The sequence below is a fragment of the Crinia signifera genome, chromosome 3, assembly GCF_055691185.1.
Source record: "Crinia signifera chromosome 3, ASM5569118v1, whole genome shotgun sequence".
Lineage (NCBI taxonomy): Eukaryota > Metazoa > Chordata > Amphibia > Anura > Myobatrachidae > Crinia > Crinia signifera.
The window spans coordinates 38,632,467-38,652,116 of record NC_139219.1 but is presented as its reverse complement, the minus strand read 5'-3'; the positions used below and the strand labels follow the sequence as shown (position 1 = coordinate 38,652,116).

The 19,650-nt window shown below is 44.2% G+C and overlaps 1 protein-coding gene across 3 annotated transcripts in view; it reads left to right on the top strand.

The window, feature by feature from the left end:
- SYT14 (synaptotagmin 14) overlaps positions 1-19,650 on the top strand; it is a 165,703-nt gene that overhangs the window by 126,835 nt on the left and 19,218 nt on the right. For all 3 annotated transcript variants that reach the window (XM_083175663.1, XM_083175662.1, XM_083175664.1), the window contains exon 7: positions 18,124-18,313. In XM_083175663.1, the coding sequence (XP_083031789.1) occupies positions 18,124-18,313 (190 nt within the window). The remainder of the gene's footprint in view (positions 1-18,123; positions 18,314-19,650) is intronic.

The window sequence follows — 19,650 nt, the reverse complement described above, 5'->3', positions numbered from 1 at the left end:
AGCTGGCCGTGTATATCATCCAGATGGCACTGTATAACGCTTACGTGCTATTCCGTTCTACCGGCCAGAGGGGGACATTTATGCACTTTCAAGAGGAAGTCATAAAGAGCCTAACATTTGGGAATCAGCAGGCAGAGGGCCCCAGTACTTCTAGTACTGGCCCCCGTATTGTACCAGGGCAGCATTTTCCCAACGAAATCCCCTCCACTGCAAGAAAGGGCAGGACACAAAAAAGGTGCAAAGTTTGCTATAAAAAGGGAATAAGAAAGGAAACTATTTTCCACTGTGAAACTTGCCCCGACAAACCCGGCCTATGTATAAAGGAGTGTTTCAAAATATACCACACATCCATGGATTATTAGGTTCATCATTTCACCGTGCTTCGGGGGTCTTGCTAATGCCACATAGCACCCACCATTCATTCCACCAGAATCTGAGCTGCAAAAACCAAAAATCACTCCTTCCCTTCTGAGTCCTGCCATGCACCCAACTGGTATTTTTTGGTCACATGTGAGGCATTGCCGTACTCTGGAGAAATTGGGGCACAGATTTTGGGGTGCTTTGTCTCCTTCATTCCTTGTGAAAATGAAAAATTTTGAGCCAGAAGTACATTTTTGTGTAAAAAAATGTATTTTTTTCATTTTCACTGCCCAGTTGTACCAAAATTGATGAAACCCCTGGGGGTTTGAAATGTACACTATACCCCTAGATGAATTCCCTGAGGGGTGTAGTTTGCAAAATGGGGTCACTTGTGGGGGGGTTCCACTGTATTGGTAATGCAACATAGCACCCACCATTCATTCCACCAAAATCTGTGCTGCAAAATCCAAAAATCACTCCTTCCCTTCTGAGTCCTGCCATGCACCCAACTGGTATTTTTTGGTCACATGTGAGGCATTGCCGTACTCTGGAGAAATGGGGGCACAGATTTTGGGGTGCTTTGTCTCCTTCATTCCTTGTGAAAATGAAAAATTTTGAGCCAGAAGTACATTTTAGTGTAAAAAAATGTATTTTTTTCATTTTCACTGCCCAGTTGTACCAAAATTGATGAAACCCCTGGGGGTTTGAAATGTACACTATACCCCTAGATGAATTCCCTGAGGGGTGTAGTTTGCAAAATGGGGTCACTTGTGGGGGGGTTCCACTGTATTGGTAATGCAACATAGCACCCACCATTCATTCCACCAAAATCTGTGCTGCAAAATCCAAAAATCACTCCTTCCCTTCTGAGTCCTGCCATGCACCCAACTGGTATTTTTTGGTCACATGTGAGGCATTGCCGTACTCTGGAGAAATGGGGGCACAGATTTTGGGGTGCTTTGTCTCCTTCATTCCTTGTGAAAATGAAAAATTTTGAGCCAGAAGTACATTTTAGTGTAAAAAAATGTATTTTTTTCATTTTCACTGCCCAGTTGTACCAAAATTGATGAAACCCCTGGGGGTTTGAAATGTACACTATACCCCTAGATGAATTCCCTGAGGGGTGTAGTTTGCAAAATGGGGTCACTTGTGGGGGGGTTCCACTGTATTGGTAATGCAACATAGCACCCACCATTCATTCCACCAAAATCTGTGCTGCAAAATCCAAAAATCACTCCTTCCCTTCTGAGTCCTGCCATGCACCCAACTGGTATTTTTTGGTCACATGTGAGGCATTGCCGTACTCGGGAGAAATTGGGGCACAGATTTTGGGGTGCTTTGTCTCCTTCATTCCTTGTGAAAATGAAAAATTTTGAGCCAGAACTGCATGTTTGTGTAAAAAAATGTAATTTTCCATTTTCACATCCCAGTTGTACCAAAATTGGTGAAACCCCTGGGGGTTTGAAATGTACACTATACCCCTAGATGAATTCCCTGAGGGGTGTAGTTTGCAAAATGGGGTCACTTGTGGGGGGGTTCCACTGTATTGGTGCTTGGGGGGTCTTGCTAATGCGACATAGCACCCACCAAAATTCCACCAGAATCTGAGCTGCAAAATCCAAAAATCACTCCTTCCCTTCTAAGTCCTGCCATGCACCCAACTGGTATTTTTTGGTCACATGTGAGGCATTGCCGTACTCGGGAGAAATTGGGGCACAGATTTTGGGGTGCTTTGTCTCCTTCATTCCTTGTGAAAATGAAAAATTTTGAGCCAGAACTGCATGTTTGTGTAAAAAAATGTAATTTTCCATTTTCACATCCCAGTTGTACCAAAATTGGTGAAACCCCTGGGGGTTTGAAATGTACACTATACCCCTAGATGAATTCCCTGAGGGGTGTACTTTGCAAAATGGGGTGACTTGTGGGGGGGTTCCACTGTATTGGTGCTTTGGGAGTCTTGCTAATGCAACATAGCACCCACCATTCATTCCACCAAAATCTTTGCTGCAAAATCCAAAAATCACTCCTTCCCTTCTGAGTCCTGCCATGCACCCAACTGGTATTTTTTGGTCACATGTGAGGCATTGCCGTACTCGGGAGAAATTGGGGCACAGATTTTGGGGTGCTTTGTCTCCTTCATTCCTTGTGAAAATGAAAAATTTTGAGCCAGAACTGCATGTTTGTGTAAAAAAATGTAATTTTCCATTTTCACATCCCAGTTGTACCAAAATTGGTGAAACCCCTGGGGGTTTGAAATGTACACTATACCCCTAGATGAATTCCCTGAGGGGTGTACTTTGCAAAATGGGGTGACTTGTGGGGGGGTTCCACTGTATTGGTGCAACATAGCACCCACCATTCATTCCACCAGAATCTGTGCTGCAAAATCCAAAAATCACTCCTTCCCTTCTGAGTCCTGCCATGCACCCAACTGGTATTTTTTGGTCACATGTGAGGCATTGCCGTACTCGGGAGAAATTGGGGCACAGATTTTGGGGTGCTTTGTCTCCTTCATTCCTTGTGAAAATGAAAAATTTTGAGCCAGAACTGCATGTTTGTGTAAAAAAATGTAATTTTCCATTTTCACATCCCAGTTGTACCAAAATTGGTGAAACCCCTGGGGGTTTGAAATGTACACTATACCCCTAGATGAATTCCCTGAGGGGTGTACTTTGCAAAATGGGGTGACTTGTGGGGGGGTTCCACTGTATTGGTGCTTTGGGAGTCTTGCTAATGCAACATAGCACCCACCATTCATTCCACCAAAATCTTTGCTGCAAAATCCAAAAATCACTCCTTCCCTTCTGAGTCCTGCCATGCACCCAACTGGTATTTTTTGGTCACATGTGAGGCATTGCCGTACTCGGGAGAAATTGGGGCACAGATTTTGGGGTGCTTTGTCTCCTTCATTCCTTGTGAAAATGAAAAATTTTGAGCCAGAACTGCATGTTTGTGTAAAAAAATGTAATTTTCCATTTTCACATCCCAGTTGTACCAAAATTGGTGAAACCCCTGGGGGTTTGAAATGTACACTATACCCCTAGATGAATTCCCTGAGGGGTGTACTTTGCAAAATGGGGTGACTTGTGGGGGGGTTCCACTGTATTGGTGCTTTGGGAGTCTTGCTAATGCAACATAGCACCCACCATTCATTCCACCAAAATCTTTGCTGCAAAATCCAAAAATCACTCCTTCCCTTCTGAGTCCTGCCATGCACCCAACTGGTATTTTTTGGTCACATGTGAGGCATTGCCGTACTCGGGAGAAATTGGGGCACAGATTTTGGGGTGCTTTGTCTCCTTCATTCCTTGTGAAAATGAAAAATTTTGAGCCAGAACTGCATGTTTGTGTAAAAAAATGTAATTTTCCATTTTCACATCCCAGTTGTACCAAAATTGGTGAAACCCCTGGGGGTTTGAAATGTACACTATACCCCTAGATGAATTCCCTGAGGGGTGTACTTTGCAAAATGGGGTGACTTGTGGGGGGGTTCCACTGTATTGGTGCAACATAGCACCCACCATTCATTCCACCAGAAACTGTGCTGCAAAATCCAAAAATCACTCCTTCCCTTCTGAGTCCTGCCATGCACCCAACTGGTATTTTTTGGTCACATGTGAGGCATTGCCGTACTCGGGAGAAATTGGGGCACAGATTTTGGGGTGCTTTGTCTCCTTCATTCCTTGTGAAAATGAAAAATTTTGAGCCAGAACTGCATGTTTGTGTAAAAAAATGTAATTTTCCATTTTCACATCCCAGTTGTACCAAAATTGGTGAAACCCCTGGGGGTTTGAAATGTACACTATACCCCTAGATGAATTCCCTGAGGGGTGTACTTTGCAAAATGGGGTGACTTGTGGGGGGGTTCCACTGTATTGGTGCTTTGGGAGTCTTGCTTATGCAACATAGCACCCACCATTCATTCCACCAAAATCTTTGCTGCAAAATCCAAAAATCACTCCTTCCCTTCTGAGTCCTGCCATGCACCCAACTGGTATTTTTTGGTCACATGTGAGGCATTGCCGTACTCGGGAGAAATTGGGGCACAGATTTTGGGGTGCTTTGTCTCCTTCATTCCTTGTGAAAATGAAAAATTTTGAGCCAGAACTGCATGTTTGTGTAAAAAAATGTAATTTTCCATTTTCACATCCCAGTTGTACCAAAATTGGTGAAACCCCTGGGGGTTTGAAATGTACACTATACCCCTAGATGAATTCCCTGAGGGGTGTAGATTGCAAAATGGGGTGACTTGTGGGGGAGGTTCCTAACTTTTAGCACTTATGGTGCCTAGAAACCTACATGGTGCCTAAAAAAAAATCTCATAAAAAGGAGGCTCCAAAATCAAGTAGGTGCTCCTTCTATTATGAAGCCTGTGGTTTGGTCAACGTGCACACTAGGGCCACATATAGGATATTTTTGAAAACAAAAGAATTGGGGGAATCAAGTTTTAGTCACATTTCTCTAGTAAAATCTACTGTATTCGTTAAAAAAATGTATTAAAATTGAAACTCTGCAAAAAAAAAGAAATTTTGAAATTTCACCTACACTTTGTTTTAATTCCTGTGAAACACCTAAAGGGTTAACAAACTTCCAAAATGCTGTTTTGAATACTGTGAGGGGTGCAGTTTTTGAAATGGCATCATTTATGGGGGTGTCTCACATACAAGTCCCTCAAAGTCACATCAGAACTGAACTGGTCCCTAAAAAAATCAGTGTTTGAAATTTTCATGAAAATTTGAGAATTTGCTATTCATATTGTAAGCCTCCTAGTGTCCAAAAAAATTAAAAGGAAGTTGAAATAATGATGGAAACATAAAGTAGACATATGGTCTATGTTAGTTATTAACTATTTTGAGTGGTATGATTATTTGTCTCACAAGCAGAAAATTTAACATTTTGCAAATTGCTAAATTTTCCATTTTTTCACGATATTTTGGTATTTTTCACAAAAAAACACAGACTGTATCGACGAAAATTTACCACTAACTTGAAGTACAATGTGTCACGAGAAAACAATCTCAAAATCACTGGGATAAGTAAAAGCAAAAAAAAGTTATCCCCACTTAAGTGAGACATGTCAGATTTGAAAAAAAGGGCTCTGTCATGAAGGCACAAACTGGCTCTGTCATGAAGGGGTTAAATGAACTGCCAGCGATGAGTTATTGACAAGTCACACATTTCACACATTTGTAACAAACAGGCGCTTTAACGCTGATGTTAGATGACAAGCTGTTATCGAACCTCGTGATGTCAATGTGGATAAGTTTATCTCTCAGATTTCTTCCATCGTGATAGCAAACCATGGACCTATTGGACTTAAACCATTTAAGATCTTGATCGGTGGCTATAATTGGCCATAGGGCCCTGTTTGCCACTGGTAGTACTGTACTGTTACAGTCATAGGTGGTGGTCCATGGAAAAACATTAGCTGTGCTGCGTGTTACTGGTTTTAGTAATGTATTTCTATCCAATTTGAGGACTCTTTGTTTAGATGCCTTTAACTGTTTCAAAGGATATCCCCGATCTTGGAACTTGTTGATAATTAGATCCAGTTGATCTGAAAGATCTGCTTGGTTTCTGCAAATGCGTGCTGCCCTCAGCATCTGGGAATATGCCAGGTATTTTTTGAGGGGTGGAGGATGGTGGCTGCTTGGCAGCAATAGTGTATTCCTGTTACTACTTTTGTAGTAAATATAAGTCGATATGGCTCCATTTTGCAAAAACACTGTTACATCCAGGAAATTAATACTTTCACGACTCCAGTTGTATGTTAATTTAATGGGTCCTGGTTTTGATTGATTGGTCTCCATCAAGCAGACAAACTGCTCAGGTGAACCCTCCCACACCATAAATAAATTGTCTATGTAGTGACCAACCTCCCTGGGTTGCGTAATTACACCCCTTCTCCTTAATAAGCATTATTCAGTGCCGCCAGCGAGGGGGCTTGTACGGCAAGGATTGATTTTCCTTGCCAAAAATAAGCCATCCTCGCCATCAAACCCCCCTAGCCTTATTCAATGTAAGGGCCGAATCCTCGCCGCGAGAGGCAAACAGCGAGTGAACCAGAATCGTTGAATACCCTGACAGTGAGCTATCGGCACTTCTATGTGCCGATAGCTCACCATTAGGGCATTGAATACCGCTATTTGTGTGTAATGCTTAATCAGAAATACTGTATTGTGAGGTAGGTAACAGGGTGTGAGCACTCCCTCAGCTGATACTTCTAATTGAGCACTTTTGTAAATGGTGTCTGAACCGAGTGTTGAAGATGAAAACTTGAACGTGAAATGTATTGCAGTAAGTGGCATCTTCCATTAACGAGTGTCAGCTTTTCAAAGCACAATTATTTTTCCCAGGCATTCTTTAAAAGACCATGGAAAAGATACTGGATTTTCAGCCCTATTTTTCTGTATCATAGGCTTTTACCTTTCCTCTGGCTTCCTCGGCTTTAACGTTACCCTGTATGTCATTAGCCAAACATCACAGTGTTTCTTTAACCCTGTTTGTTTCTCTTACAATGCTTTATCCGATTTCGCACTGTATTTAAAGTGTTCTCGTTTCAAATAACATTCTACTGCATTGTGGTAATCAAATATCCCTGTCCTACATTCGGATCCATTTTTCTATAATTGATTTATGTATGAATAATGCAGTGTCAGATTATGGTGCATATAAACACAGGCTTTAGCAATCTGATTTCTATTTTAAGCAGTTGCTGGAACACGGATCAGTCGCCTTTGACTGCAAAAGCAGCTGTAATAGTGGCATATTATATTGCAATAGATACTAATGTTCCATTATCTTATTCTCGCTTACCTCAACAGTGTTTTTGCGCCTGATTTTGCAGCAGGTACTGTATTATTAAGCATTTCCTTGTTATAATACTCAAGTCATTTAGATCTGTAACATGTCTGCTGTTCTGCTATGTATAAATAGATCTCAGCTGAGCCATTTTTTCACTATCATTCATATGGGATACTGAGGTCTCATTACATTGGGAATAGAGGGCATCCGACAGGAGACAGACACAAAACTTTCTTCAGCCAGGGTGTGCTGGCTCCTCCCCTCTACTTCCCCCACTAGCCAGTTTTAGAAAATGTGCCCTCAGGAGAGGATGCACATTCCTGGAGCTCCAGAGAGTTTTTCTTCAGTTTTCGTTAATTTATCATTTTCGGGTTGCTGTTTGGGCCCTGTGGTTGCGACAGTGGGTCACTGATGCGGTCTCCAAACGCAGCGTAGAAAGCCTTCCCTTTTCAGGGGACAGACTATTCGGGAGTGAACTAGACAACTTAATTTCTAAGGCAACGGCTGGTAAGTCCACTTTTCCTCCCGTCAGCTTCCACTCCAGTGAGACGTCCTTTTCCAGGGGGTACCCAGCAGTCAGACCTCAAAATTTCGGCCTAAGGCCAGGGGTGGTTCCAACGCCAATAGAGGCGCTCGTGGTAAGCCCAGAAAGGCAGCTGCCTCTTCCAATCGAGACTGCAGCACAGGTGCAGCTGCGCCTAAGCCCTCGGTATGACGGGTCCCTCCCACCTTGAGATATACTCGCGGTGGGGGCTCGGCTGAAGTATTTAAGCCACGTGCAGGATGCATCCTCCCTCGACCCTTGGGTCAGGGATATTATTTCACATGGTTACAAATTGGAGTTCGAAAAACTGCCCCCTTTACAAGTTTTTCAAATCTGGACACCCAGCAGCAGCGGAAGATCGCAGAATCCTCAGACAAGCGGTGCAAAAGTTGGTGCATGCACAGGTGATTATACCTGTACCAGCACCAAAAAGGAACCAGGGTTATTTTTCCAACCTATTTGTGGTTCCAAAGCCAGATGGGATGGTCAGACCCATCTTAAATCTAAAGTCATTGAACCCTTATCTGCGGGTCTTTAAATTTTGAATGGAATCTCTAAGAGCTGTTATTGCAGGACTAGAGGAAGGAGAGTTCCTAGCATCCATCGACGTGAAGGATGCCTACCTTCACATACCAGTGTGGGGACCACACCAAGCGTATTTGAGATTTGCCATACTGGACGAACAGTTCCAGTTTCAAGCACTGCCATTTGGACTGTCGACTGCTCCACGCGTCTTCACCAGAGTGATGGAGGAAATGATGTTCCTTCTAAGGACTCAGGGAATAAATATAATTCAATATTTGGACGACCTGCTCCTAAAAGTGGAGTCAGAGTCAAGACTAAAGGGAGCAATAGACACGACCAGGCGTCTTCTGTCAGACCATGGGTGGGTACTGAACATACCCAAGTCCTCACTGACACCAACACAACATCTCCAATTCTTGGGGATGATTTTGGACACGGTGGAGAGGAGGGTGTTTCTCCGAACAGAGAAAATCACCGCACTGCAACAGTTGTTGATGGAAGTCCTGGCACCAGAGAGAGTCTCAGCCTACCTGTGTATCAGGTTGGTGGGGAAGATGGTGGCCTCTTTCGAGGTTTTCCAATTCGGGAGATTCCATTCAACAATATTCCATTGGGACCTGTTAAACAAGTGGTCGGGTTCTCACATCCACATGCACAGGTTAATATGCCTGTCTGCAAAGGCAAGACAGTCTCTGCACTGGTGGTTACATGCGGCAGACCTCCTTGCGGGGCGGAGATTCGAGATCCAGGACTGGATTCTGTTAACAGACGCCAGCCTACTAGGCTGGGGGGCGGTAACCCAAGGGATGAATTTCCAGGTAAAATGGACACCACTGGAAGCACAGCTCCACATAAACAACCTGGAGCTGAGAGCGGTATATTACGCTCAGCTGCAGGCTCACTCCCTCTTGACACATCAGGCGATACAGGTCCAGTCGGACAATGCAACCACTGTTGCTTATATAAATCGCCAAGGAGGGACGAAGAGCAGGGCCTGCATGCGAGAAGTTTTCAGAATCCTTGCTTGGACAGAACTGCATGCAGTGGCAATATCTGCCATCTTCATTCCCAGGGTGGACAACTGGTAAGCGGATGTTCTCAGTCGTCATTACCTTCACCCCGGGGAATGGGGATTGCATCCCCAGGTGTTCAGGAGCGTTGTGCATCTGTGGGGTCTACCACAGATAGACCTGATGGCCTCCAGGGTCAACCACAAGGTCGACAGATACTGCTCGAGGACGAGAGATCCACAGGCAGAAGCGGTAGATGCTCTGACTACAACTTGGATGTACGAGCTGGTGTACCTGTTCCCACCACTTTCTCTTCTGGGAAGAGTGTTGCAGAGAATCAGAAGCCAAAGGGTGGAGGCAATTCTAATTGCCAAGGATTGGCCCCGGCGAGCGTGGTATGCAAGTCTCCAAAACAGGTAAGTGGAAGATCTTTGGCGACTGCCTCAGAAGAGATCTTCTGGTACAAGGCCCCTTCGTCTTCCAGGACTTAGGGTGGCTTCGTTTAACGGCCTGGAGATTGAGCAGAAAATCTTACCTCAAAAGGGATTTCATTCCTCAGTCATAGATACTGTGACACAGGCCAGGAAAGCAGTGACTGCATCACACTACCACAAGATTTGGCGTAAATATGTGGCATGGTGTGAACAAATGAATTTTCCATCAGCAGGCTTCAGATTGGACCGTTTTCTGCATTTCTTGCAGGTGGGCCTGGATATGGGAATCTGGCTGGGGTCCTTATCTGAGCTGAGTGATCTTTCTTGTAAGAGTCCATACCTTATACCAGGGGTTCCCAAACTTTTTTGAATCGTGGCATCCTAGAGCATCAAAATATTTTCAAGGTACCCCTAGGCCAAATGCTTCTTATCGAGAAATTCAGAAAAAAAAAAAATATTAAATTAAGTGCATTGAGTTTATACATCACAGTTATCTGGTGAGGGACAGGATTTGCTCCTGTTTGTCCACATATGTTATTATTGGCAGCCACCAGCACTGGTTTTTCCTGGTACATTGACCATAAATAATATGAATTGATCCTGGTCCACCAACCCAAGGCACCCCTGTAAGTGTCCTGAGGCACCCCAGGGTGCCTAGGCACACAGTTTGGGAACCCCTGCCTTATACTCCATCAGGACAGGGCAGAACTTCGGACGAGGCAAATTTCCTGCCGAAAGTGGTGTCGGCGTTCCATGTGAACCAGCCGATTGTGGTGCCTTCCCACTTAGGACATCAGGATATACCAAGGTCCTTGAGTGTCTTTTCATGCTTTATGATGCACAAAAGAAAGGTTGCCCAGCTTCAAAGCAATCAATTGCTAGGCGGATACGTTCCACCATACAGCAGGCTTATGTGGCAGTCCAATTGACAATACCGGCCTCTGTGAGAGCTCACTCCACAAGAGCCGTGGGCGCATCCTGGGCGGCTGCTCTGGGTGTGTCAGCATTGCAGCTATGTAGAGCTGCCACTTGGTCATGTCAACATACTTTTGTTACATTTTATAAATTTGACACTATGGCCAAGGATGATACCCAGTTTGGGCAGGCGGTGTTGCAACAGGCTCCTCACGTATCAAATCCAGGCTTCAGTGTGGGATTATAGGCTTTTTGTTGGGAAAAAAATGGTTTCAGGTGGAAATAGGTAAAATATATTGAAGCAGGAATCATTTCCTGCATCCCTCTGATTCCGATGATTAGGAAACTCCCAGTGGAAAGTGTAACAGCGTGCCCAGCAATATAAATAAGGCACATGTGAGTATCAATGAGATTTCCTGATTGGAACCATTAGTGGTATCAGTGGACGGATGTTTTTCTAGTATTTGCCTACATCAGTGGTAGCCAACCCTAGCCCTCGAGAGCTACCAACAGTTCACATTTTCCAGACAACCTAGCTGCTGCACAGCTGCACTCATTAATCACTGACACATTTTAAAAGATACACAGATGGAGCTAATTAGCTCACTTGTGATACTGTGAGGAGACCTGCAAAACATGCACCGTTGGTAGCTCTCGAGGACTAGGGTTGGCTACCCCAGGCCTACATCTTCTGTGAAACTAGAGACATAGGGCCAGATTTGTCAAGCTACAAAAGTGATAACGTGGAGAGTGATAAACAACCATCCAATCTGCTCCTACCTGTCATTTTTTAAACCCAGCCTGCAACATGGCAGTTAGGCTGGTTGTTTATCACTCTCCATTTTATCACTTGTTGAAGCTTGATGCATCTGGCCCATAAAAGTTATGTCCAAAGGATGGAAATATTGCACGTTCTGAGGAAGGCGCTGAATTAAGGACACATTGGGTGAAATTTACTAAGCAAAATACGGTAGGAATTGGCGTATTCGGATTTAGTCATATTCGTATTCGGGCACGTATTGTGAAATAACGTTAGTATTTAGTATTTTACGACCATAACAACCTGTTGTATTCGTATTTTTACAAAAATAGGAATTAATACCCCATAGAAAGAATACACCTTGAAGTTTACGTTACTCTAATGTAATTTTTAAATTTACTATCAAGTCGTGGGGGGGGGCTCTGTGCATGTGGGGCGCCGGGGGCTTCGGTGCTATAGTTAAAGCCCCCCTCAATCCCCCGCAGACTTACCTATCGCGCTGGTCCCGGCGGCTCTGTTCTTCTGCTGAGGACCACCACAAAATGGCTGCCCCCATATAGCACACAGTTCTCTGAAACTGTCTGCTGTATGGGGGCGGCCATTTTCTGGTGATCCTCAGCAGAAGAACGGAGCCGCTGGGACCAGCGCGATAGGTAAGGCTGTGGGGGATTGAGGGGGGTTTGCATGGGCGGCGGGGTAGGGGTGCTTGGCGGGGGGGGGGCGCCCAAAACGTAGCTACGCCACTGGCTCATATGATGCCAGTTGGATGACCAAAGTGGGCCCCATTGCTGCCTTGTACTGTACATTATATTTTAGGGCCAGACTTCATTATTCTTGTGTGACAATTTTGTAACATAAAAACTACACAGAGGCCCCTCATATTGTAAATCAGTCCCTGGCTGTCCCTGTATTATGCTGCCTAGGTTACACACGGCAGAGTAGTGTTTCTCCTCATGCGGCCCACCAGCTGTTGAGGAACTAAACATCCCAGCATGTCCTGCCACAATTGTAACATTCCCTATTAGCAGGGCATGCTGGAATGTGTAGTTCCACAACAGATGGTGGGTTGAGCATTCCCTGCATCAGAAGCACACTGCAGAGATCTTTGTGCGTGGGAGCTGGTAACCTGGGTTGATGGCGGGCTTACAGGTTAGCAGCAGTACATATCTTTATGTGACTCATGTAGCATTACTGTATATGGTATACTAGTAAGCCCGTGCACAGCAAATGCTTCAAAAGCTAGTAGATGTAGTTTCACTTTCTGCCAACAGATGGCAGTGTTTCAGAGTCACAGACACTAGACCTATATATATAGATAGATAGATAGATAGATAGATAGATAGATAGATAGATAGATAGATAGATAGATAGATACTATGGCAGCAATCAGCAACGCTTTTTCCCCTTCTGTTAGAAGTGTGAGTATTTTCCTCCTGCGTTATGCAAATGAATAACATACATTCTGTATTTAGACCCCTTCCTATGTTCACAAAGTCCCTCATACAAGTAGTGTGAGGCTTTGTGACAGCCAGGTGGGTCTCTAATCTAAACATCTAGGCATCTGAGTTACGGTAGCCACATCAAATGAAGGCAATGCTCTGAATAATTGATGGGAATGTTGCGCTATGAGTAGCCAGGCACCCCCGCTGACAAGTCTCTCTTTCAAGCCTCGCATGTCACTGAGCTTACATATTGCTTTGTCTCAGGGCTAGAAACAGTGCCGCCAAATGTGATAAATGACATACACACCTGATCGCAAGGATGTACTGTAGCTAGGAAGCCTAGTTCAGCAATAACAATCAGTAGAGGAAGGTCTGGTCACTGTCTCAGTGTGGTTATTAACCCTTTGAGTGCCAACATCTTTAGAAGAGATGCGCAATATACCTGCAAAAATGCCGGCGTCGCTCACATTGGTCATATAAATTCAAATAAAAAATGTGTTAAAGATTCTATTTCCTATAAGGTAAACATCACAGGTCATTATGGTGAATAAGAATGCTTGCTTGGCAATCTTCACACCTATTTTGAGAAATTCGGTACTTATGTATTATCTGGGCTACCATGTTAAATGCACCCCATTTTTTCATACCCCTACTATCCAACTACGCATGGAGTTGATTTTATATAGTGCGGCGAGCGCAGCGAGCCACCGTGCCCGAAGCCTGGCGGGCGCAGCGAGCCCCGCGAGGGGACGCGGTCTCATAAGAAAAACGGGAGCCCAGATATTACATAAGTACCGTGTGAAGTGACTATACACCTCTATACAGTGACGGTATGCGGTCGACACTATTAAGGTCGACTGACATTGAGTCAGCCACTGAAGGTTGACACATGAAAAAGGTCGACAGGGCCAAAAGGTCGACATTGGGGAAGTCGACAGTGGAAAGGTCAACATGGGATTTTCAGGGTGTTTTGTAGCTGACATGTGCCGACAGGCAGTATTTCATGCCCTACCATCCACTAGGGCATGGAGGGAGAATAGAATAGTGTGCAAAGCGTAGCGAGGCAACAAGCCCGAAGCATGACGAGCGCAGTGAGCCACGTGAGGGGGCGCTGCACACTTTTTCTGTGCCCACGTCGACTGTGTCGACATTTGGGACAAAAAAGTAAAAAAAACAAACTTGCTGACCTTTTGATTGTTGACCTTCCCAAGGTCGACATAATGCTTGTGTTGACCTTTTGACTCTGTTGAACTTAGGCATGTCGACCTTCAGTGTATACAGAATGTATGTCCATCTTAATTTGATCAAACTAGTGACCCAAACCCACAGTGACTATACACAACTCTATACACCAAGGGCCTTATTCTAGTTCACTCTTTCTGACAAATTCCTTCTTAGATGGACAAAACTATGTGCACTGCAGGTGGGGCAGATGTAACTTTTGCAGAGATAATTAGATTTGGGTGGGGTTTTACTTCAAAGTGAGATCTATATTGCAATGTAAAAATAAAGCAGTCAGTATTTACCCTGCACAGAATCAAAATGACTCACCAAAATCTAATTCTCTCTGCACATTTTACATCTGCCCCCCTGCAGTGCACATGGTTTTGTCCATCTAAGAAGGATTTTGTCAGAAAGAGGGAACTAGAATAAGGCCCCAAGTGTTTACTGTATTCCAGGGATTCCTGCCACATCTGCCCTGACTGACAGCTCCTCTTACCTACAAGTCTAACAACAGGAAGTGATAGACGAGAGCTTGTCTTAACGAGTGAGGTCCTTATCGTGTGACTCACACTCAATCATATTGCATTGGTTTGCTTTGGATACAAGGTTCCATTAAGGAAAATGATGCATGCTGCAAGAAATGTTTGTGTTTGTGCTTGATTTCTAGTACTTTGCAGTTATTGAAAAAACTCATTCATTTGGAAAGAGATAGGGCGTTGCCATATGTAATGTTACTTTGTCAGCATGGTGGGAGATGTCACTGATACCTGATGCACAGGAAAAATGTTGCTGTAAACCATGACAGGCAGTCAGATTTTTATTTTCATGTGAGTCCTATATGTTACAGCACATTATTCCAGTGTATCTGCTCTCTGACATGTTTTAGGCTGAGTATGCGTCTTTACTGCAAATCTAAAGCAAACAATGAAAAGACTGGGAAGAGACTTGTATAGGAGATAATCAACCTGACAGGCTATATGTTAATGTCACTTTTACTATCACGAGTACTGTATCTACTAGTACACAGTATCATCACCTTTCTTGCTGTATAATTTCTTACTCTTTCGTGAAGCCAATCACTATTTTGGAGCCAATTTCACAAGATAGTCCATTCACCGATTGACATTCTGTATTCTAATTTCTAAGACTCCTCCTTCTACTGATCACGCCCATCAGGTTCAAAGGATAACCTGCCCTGGCCTTCAACCAAATATGATTGGGTGGGGGGTGTAACTGACCGGGGACATACGATGGTACCTCACATTAAGGTCAGCTTCCAGGGAAGAAGCAGCCTCTTTTTTTGTGTCCAAGATGGCTGATGTAAAACTGTGGTATCCAAATAAAGCAGTTTCACATCACCCATCTTGGATTCCAATAAGGCTGCCTTTTCCCCAGGAGTCTAACTGGAGCACTAACTGTGATCTGAAAGAGCAGTTTATGTCATAGAGGGTGTTGCACTGATTGATTTTCAACCAGGGCCAGTGGGACCCGCTCGGAGAGATGCAAAGCAGGTAGGCACCGACCAGTAGAGGCGCTCTCCCTGCTCTTCACCCTGCTCCTGTCGGCTGCCGCTGCCTGTCACACTGCATGACAGACAGTGGTGCTAGCAACATAAAGCACCTGCCCGCTCCACTGGTATCCTGCACCAGGGTCAGAGGAATGTGATCTGCAGAGGATGGCTCCGGACCCGTACTGCTTGACTGCAGTACTGCCAGGAGCCACTAGATGCCCCCATGTGATCCCACTGTGGAACTCTGCCTTTATCAGTGGAGAGAGAGATGGCCCGGGACCCTACAGAAGAGGAGCTGCTTGACTTTTTATGTGTGTCTGTCTGTTTTTCAAACACAGCCTGTGGCATGGCAGGTAGGAGCTGATTGGCTGGTTATTTATCACTCTCCATTGTATCACTTTTCAAACTTAGTACATCTGGCCCTATCTCTCTCTCTCTCTCTCTCTCTCTCTCTCTCTCTCTCTCTCTCTCTCTCTCTCTCTCAGTCAAGTCAGGTCAATCAATCAGGTTTTATGCTGTTCAAGGGACTGTCCCTCTGCTAGTGTCACCATCACTGCATGAAAATGGTTAACATTCTGTAGAAGTGATGAAGTCCAATAACAATCCATTGGCATAGTTTTTTTCCAAGATGACTCAAACAGGAGGCTATAAATTTTACTCCAGAGAGAATAAGGTCTCCGCAGCCCACACTGAATAAGGCATCTTGTCACATGGAAGCAGTGACAAGGGGTGCATAAAATTGCTGTATCCTATATTCTGTACTGGCAATGTGGGTGCAGGATCCAGGTGACTCTAAAGGTCCATACACACTGGGCGACTATGCCCAGCGTGTATGTACAGCAATGATGACCATCATCGCTGCGGGGAAAGCCGTTCAGTGCATACACACTGAGCGGCTTTCCCCCTGCCCGGCACTGATGGGGGGGGGGGGGGACTTTGCATAGTGGAGCGCTATGCAAAGCCGTCCTGAAATCCGCTCATCTGCTGGTATAATCAGCAGATGGACGGCTTTCCCGGCGATGTTGTGGGAGCGCGCAGCAGCACTCATCGCACGGGCCGTACACACTGAGTGGCTTTCAGCTGAAAGCCGCTCAAACCTGCTGGTTTGAGTGACTTTCAGCTCAAAGTCACCCAATGTGTACGGGCCTTAAGAGATTTTCCCCGGGGTGGACGACTTTCCATAGCAGGACCCTATAGGAAGCTGTGCAATACATTGATCATCTGCTGGTAATACCAATAGATGAGCGTAGGCCGCCAGCGATGATGTGGGAGTGCACATCAGTGCTTACCGCTCATCCGCGAGCCATATACACTGGGCGGCTTTTCAGCTGAAAGCAGCTCAAACGGCAAAGCTGAGCTGCTCAAAATCACCCAGTGTGTATGGGCCTTTATTTTGTATCACAGCTATAAAAGATGGTAAATGCTTCTTCATTATCAATTGAAGGAATGGTTTCACCTGCTCAGTAAATGGAGAAGGTTGGAATTGTCATTCCAATGATACCAGAATAGTTACTGCCAGAGAGAGTCTTGTATCCTCTTTATGTGCTCTGTACACATGTCTGCATGTGTCCTACAATATCATGTTCCCTTCTGCTCTACCCTCCAGCGCTTCCATATTCTCTTTTGTACCTTCAAAGATTCTGGCAGTTCTAATGTCTTCTCTAGGTCGAGGTCTACTTCTGGGAGTAGGTTTTCTTGCAGCGGTTTGTGTGTAGTTCCCATTAATATTCAACCTCAAATCATATTGTCTGTGACTTTGAACATGCTGGCCGCTGCAATCAGTTCCAGCAGAATTAGCCATTCCTCTATTGACTTCTCTGCCATTTGATGTTTTTCATAAAGCAGCTTGCACTTTAATGGAAAGTTTTTGCAGAAGTTGCAAAAAGTTTAAAATGTGTCTAATAGTGCGGCTGGTTTCTCTGTCCGCCACACAGCTCTCTTTTAACTCACATCGGGGCAGATGTATTAAACCTGGTAAAGTGAGAAAGTGGAAGGTACTTATACATCTGTGTAAAAAAAAATCCCGATACAAGCATCCGCAGCTATTGCTCTCGCCGTGTTCTGTTATGCTGAATCTTGTACATAAATTGTACTGAATATTTTGTGACAACTTACAACCTGGCATCCCCGGTAGACTGTGAGAGGGTTTAGATTTTGATGGCAGATGAGAACCATTTGGCCCATTTAGTCTGCCCTCTCTCTGTGAACACACAGGCAAGCATGTCACCTACCCGCACTCACCTACTTTTTAATGATAGTGGTGTCTGTTAATACGATTCTGAGTAAAATATATTATCATGTCCGGCCTCGTCTATCCTAATCCAGTATGTGGAACTGCGGGGGTTGGACCAACATAGCATTCTTTGTATTGCCCCACCCCCAAGCTGTCCATTTGTCCCCTCCTGAAGAGGAGATGTAAAGGCAAATATGCCATATTGTAGTTACTATAGCAACAATTATTGCCTATCCCTACTCTGTCTCGACATACTGTATAGTAAATGTTTTTATAGATTTTCAGTTCTGGTGTTTTTTTAAACAACTTTATGTTTTGATATGTTTGTTCTGCATAAGAACCTGCTATATGCTTTTTTCCAGGGCTGCGATTCCCAGATGAGCATGTCGGAAGTGTCATGCTCAGAAAGCATTTCCTCTTGTCAGTCATTGGTCCATGGATCAGCTCCCGAAATCCTCATCGGCCTGCTTTACAATGCCACCACTGGCAGACTTTCCACAGAGGTGATAAAAGGCAGCCACTTCAAAAACCTGTCTGTCAACAGACCTCCCAGTAAGTGACATGCCTTCCTGTGTGTGCTTAATGAGTTTTAGCATTATGGCAAATGCAGAGTTCTAATTATTTAACCCTTTGAGTGTTCGTTCACAGCGACTGTTCTTTTTTATTGGCGTAATGTTTAACAAAACTTCAATTATTTGAATTTCATATCATTTGCCGACAATAACTAAAGTGATTCATATTCCTCGAATTCGACACTGGCATTTTTATCGCATCTCTCACAGCGACATCGCTCACAGCAATGTCGACACTTAAAGGGTTAATTGACCCATAAATAAAATATATCTTTATATCATCCAAACATGAGATGTAATTTTAGGATACCAAAAAGTATTGCCTTATGGCTACCATTGCATCCAGTACACAAATGATCAGTGGTTGGTCTAAAGCAGGGGTCCTCAAACTGTTTTGCTCTTGGACCCCATCAGACAATAAAAATAATGACAGGACCCCAGCAAGTTACCGCAGAAGGTCCTCATATCACATGTGTAGTCAGCAGACAGCACATACATGGCAGCATTGTGGAGGCACAACATAATGGGAGGAGTCTAAAATAACAGACAATTTAACAGATTTATCAGACTCCATGAATCACGATATTAGAGAAGTCATAAGCCTGATGGTCAGCAACATGGAGAGGTGACCCCATGCTGAGAAGATCAGGAACCACATGTCTAAAGTAAAACCGCTGGTCTAAAGTAATAAAAAAAAAAAAGCATTTGGCTGGATGATATAAAGGCCTGGGTGAAAAAAAAATCAGATTACACCAGATGGATAAACAACGTATTAAGTAACATTTTCCAGAGGGCGAGCACAAAGCATTATATCAACGTTGGCTGAATGTAGAAAATTTACATAAGGAAGTTCTGCATTCCAAACGCTTGATGTATTCCGGCTCTTGCGGCATTTGTGTATGATAATATTCTGAAGCGAGATGCCTGAATACAGCAATTATTGTTAAAGGTTTAGATATGCAACATTTGCTGATATCACTGTACATGCCAAGATGTAACTACGCAAAAAGTAGATTCTGATGTATTAGTTCCCAACATACATTACTGCAGCAGGCTAATATTCTTCCAAGGATTAATAGTATTCTTGATAATATTAGTAACATGGAATATTTTAATAACACCTGAAGTATAAACACATATCGGGGGAGATTTATCAAAGGTTGGAGAGAGATAAAGGGGTCGATTCATTCCCATTCATTATGGGCCGAATTCATCCACGTCCACGATGTTTGGGGTTTGCAGAAAGCCCACGGAGCGAACGGCTTTGGTGAGTTTCACACTAGCAGCCCAGCGTTTTATGGGCGTCACCCGCTGGGT